Raw genomic sequence first — 3,817 nt, 5'->3', positions numbered from 1 at the left:
ATATAAAGGCGCTTATACAATTCACACTGTAGAGCAGGGGTGTCCAAACTTTTTTCACTGAGGGCCACATACAGAAAAATATGCGAAAGGTTGGGCCACTCACTAAAGTTAAGGTATATCGCCTCACCTCTAGTGTATTAACAGTAATAAAAATCAATCAATCAAATGTAGGTAAATCATTCTTGATAATTTATTATACTTAAAGAAAAAACTTTATACATCACATCTTTCTATGTATGGGTATTCATTTATCTATTTTCAAATAAAATCAATCAAATGTAGGTAAATTATTCTTGATAATGTATTATACTTAAAGAAAAAACTTTATACATCACATCTTTCTATGTATGGGTTTTAATTTTTTTTACAAAAAGGGTTGGCAGCTCATTCTCAAAACTGCAGCCTCAGATTGCTTCTTTGTCAGGATGGGGACCCCCTTCACAGCCCTGTATAAAGAGGGAATAATAACAGGACAAGGGAAAGGGTAGGCTTTATTTAACCTAGTTATGCAAATAATTTATTGCGGTTGTTAACACATCAGCTAACGTTTTTTAGAAAAATGTTATCAACTTTAATTGACTGAATTTATTAAGTAATTGGGCTTTTGAACACATGAATACTGTGTAATATATTTTAACTCACCTACAATGGGAACAGCGTTGCACTTAATGGGAGCAGTGATGCTGCGCTCTGGACTGAAGGATGGCTGGCAGGTCAGGAGTAAGTTTGGTGGTTGAGATGCGAAGGACATCACAGAGATGGCTGTCGGTCATTTTGGTTCTCAATCTGCTTTTGTTCAGAGTTAACAGAGAAAATGTTTGCTCGCATATGTATGTTGTGCCAAACAGACTCGTCATTCTTTTTGTGTGGCGTCGCATCAGAGGAAACTTGGCCTTTTCCAAGCTCTGGTAGAAGTCGGGTAGGGAGAGGAGCTGATGTTGATTCTTCAGAGAATCATCACACTGCATTTCGATGAGTTCTAATTGCAGACTCTCTTCCACTTCTTCTGCATCCATCAGGAAGGGAGTTGAGAACAGCTTGATTTCTTTCTCAATGACAGAAAAATCTTGGAAGCGCTGATTGAATTCTGTCATAAGAGTTGTGATCACAGACACATATTTCCCCTTTTTAGCAGAGAGGTCGGCCTTTGGATGAGCACATTTGATTTCGGACAGCGTAGGGAAGTGCGCAAGGTTGAAGTTGCGTAGTTGTGTCTCAAAAAGACGAAGCTTCGCACAGAATGCTTTCATGTGTGCATAAAGTTGTGGTACAAGCTGGTCTTTGCCTTGTAGGCTCTTGTTCAGTGAGTTAAGATGACCAGTAAGATCAACTAGAAAGGCCAGGTCTGCCAACCATAGAGGATCACTCAGTTCATGAAGAGGTCGGTCCTTCTCTTTCAAAAACTGGTCAATTTCTGATCTCAGGGAATAAAACCGCTTCAGCACGGAGCCTCGACTAAGCCAGCGCACATCACAATGATAGAGTACGTCCCCGTATTCAGCATCGACATCAGATAGGAAAGCTTGAAATTCTCTGTGGTAGAGCCCTCGTGCTCGAATTATGTTGACAGTTTTCACAACTGTGGTCATCACATCGCCAAGCTGGACTGTCTTGGCACAGAGAGCTTCTTGGTGGATGATACAGTGCAATTTTACAGCCTCGCCTCCACTCTCTCGCACCTTGGCGCACACCATAGATGCCATTCCTTTGCGCTCGCCTGTCATAGCGGGAGCCCCGTCCGTTGCAACTCCACACAGCTTGTCCCATTTAAGTTGCATCTTGTTAATTGCACCTGACACGGCTTCAAAAATGTCCTTACCCGTTGTTGTGCCCTTTAGACTCCGAAGATCAAGCAGCTCCTCCGTAATGCAAAAGTTATCGTCAACTCCCCGCAAAAAAATTAACAGTTGTGTGGTGTCTGTGGCATCTGTGCTTTCATCACATGCAATCGAGTAAAAATCAAAAGCACAAGCTTTATGTGACACTTGATTTTGTATGTTAGCTGACAAGTCTTCGATTCGCCGCACAATTGTGTTTCTGGACATGCTCACGTTGTTGAATTCCTGCATCTTTTCCGGGCACATTATTCCAGCGACTTTAATGAGGCACTGTTTAACGAAGTCACCGTCTGAGAAAGCTTTCCCGTGGTGCGCTATGAGTTGAGCTACCTCATAGCTAGCTATTGTAGCATTTTCTTGTGTTTTGTTAGCACGGTAAAAGTACTGTTGTTGAGCCTGCAGGTTAGCTACCATTTGCTTGACTTTCTCCTCTCGCTCAGCAGCAGTGTAGGACGTGAAGGTCGGATGCTTGGTTTCGTAGTGTCGTCGTACATTGTACTCTTTCATCACTGCAACCGTTTCATTGCAAATCAAACAGACACATTTCCCCCTGACTTCTTTGAAGAAATATTCATTTTCCCACTGTGTTTGAAATTTTCTGCATTCACTTGCTATCTTGCGTTTCTTTGGTTCTGCCATTTTGTCGTCGCGGATTTTTTTTATTTGAAACTTTTTTTTGTGGAGAAGCTGCATTAGGACTGCAGCTAGTGAGTTGCTCCACCTACTGGTCAAACTAAGAACTACAATACAGTCAAGTGCAAGTTTCATGTGTGGGCCACATTCTATTCTATTTTTATAATTTGCTGCGGGCCAATAAAAAATGGATCCCGGGCCGCAGTTGGCCCGCGGGCCGTACTTTGGACACCCCTGCTGTAGAGTATTGTTTGTACGTGTGTTCATAACACATTAGACCAGGTGCCAAAGTTCGTTAACCAACAGGAGTGTGATTCATATTGTTTTGTAAGGTTAGGATCTTTTTAATCTACATTTCTCAAAACACAGACATTTAAAGACAACATTAATCTAAATAGACCAGGAGATGTACAAACAAAGTTTGCACAACAGAAATATAAAAATACAACAATACAATCCCCCCCAAAAAGTATGTTTTCTGGTGAGAAAACTAGCCAACTAGCCTTTGATTAATCATATGACTAAAATATTATTTTATTGTATGATCAGAGCTTGTTTTTTGCCACTTGAGGTTACCAGCAAGACATCTGGGCCAGAGCGAGAAGCTCTTTCAGAAAATCATGCAACAGTGTTTGCTAACTATAGGACTGTCTCCAATATACCATTTAACATCAAACATCCTGATTGTTATCAATCATGTTTTCAATCTCATCATAGCATAGACACAGCACGGAGCAGTGCTGCATATAAATACAGTCTTTTTTTTTTTTTGCCACGGTTGGTTCTACTGGAGAGGTCAGCTAATGGGTTGGTCCATCTGGCCCAGTTCCAAAATGATGCAAACACCTAAAAGACCCTCAACTCTGAGTTGGTGTAGGTGTGGAGTGCCCCAAGGTTGGATTCTTGGACCTCTTCGATTTAATCACTACATGCTCCCACTCGCACATTTGATACAGAAAAACTAAATAAAACACCATGATAGTGAGGATAATTCACAACTGCCCGTATCCATTAGTCCTGATTCCCCAGATCCCTTACATTTCTGCAATTCAATGAAGCCTAACAGAAATACACGTCTTTGCAAAGAAAGAAAATTGCTGATCCTCTCAGATCAATGACTCAGGAGAATAGAAGTGAATCTACCTCTGCTGTCATCATGGTCAGCAATCTTTGATTCTGAGGAATTAAGTCAGGCATTTATAACAATAAACGTGACTATATTTAATACCCCGATGTAGCACAAGGAGACATTATATTTCAATTTAACAGTTTTCCACCAGAGCGTTTTTTAAAGATCTCAACATTTCCAACTGCACTTGAAGGCAGCCTGATTTATTTCTCAGCAG

At 40.9% G+C, this 3,817-nt stretch overlaps 1 protein-coding gene across 2 annotated transcripts; it reads right to left on the bottom strand.

Annotated features, from left to right (window-relative positions):
• Positions 1-300: 300 nt before the first annotated feature.
• Positions 301-2,139, bottom strand: LOC307030799 (general transcription factor II-I repeat domain-containing protein 2-like). 2 transcript variants are annotated; one of them, XM_079667452.1, is made up of 2 exons: positions 643-2,139; positions 301-446 (listed from the first exon to the last, which is right to left on the bottom strand). In XM_079667452.1, exon 1 carries the CDS (start codon positions 2,082-2,084, stop codon positions 666-668), a length of 1,419 nt encoding a protein of 472 aa, XP_079523578.1. In that variant the 5' UTR covers positions 2,085-2,139; the 3' UTR covers positions 301-446; positions 643-665. The 2 variants fall into 2 exon arrangements, with proteins under 2 accessions (XP_079523578.1, XP_079523579.1); XM_079667453.1 differs by having other exon boundaries at positions 310-446; positions 647-2,139.
• Between the last annotated feature and the right edge of the window lie 1,678 nt (positions 2,140-3,817).

Source organism: Notothenia rossii, assembly GCF_949606895.1.
Source record: "Notothenia rossii genome assembly, chromosome: 2".
NCBI classification, from domain to species: domain Eukaryota; kingdom Metazoa; phylum Chordata; class Actinopteri; order Perciformes; family Nototheniidae; genus Notothenia; species Notothenia rossii.
The sequence above is the reverse complement of the archived record's forward strand: the minus strand, read 5'-3'. Positions and strand labels throughout refer to the sequence as shown.

What these genes read in the sequence shown, in the direction of transcription:
- LOC307030799 (XM_079667452.1), bottom strand. Translation starts at nt 2,084, where the DNA reads ATGTGCCCGGAAAAGATGCAGGAATTCAACAACGTGAGCATGTCCAGA.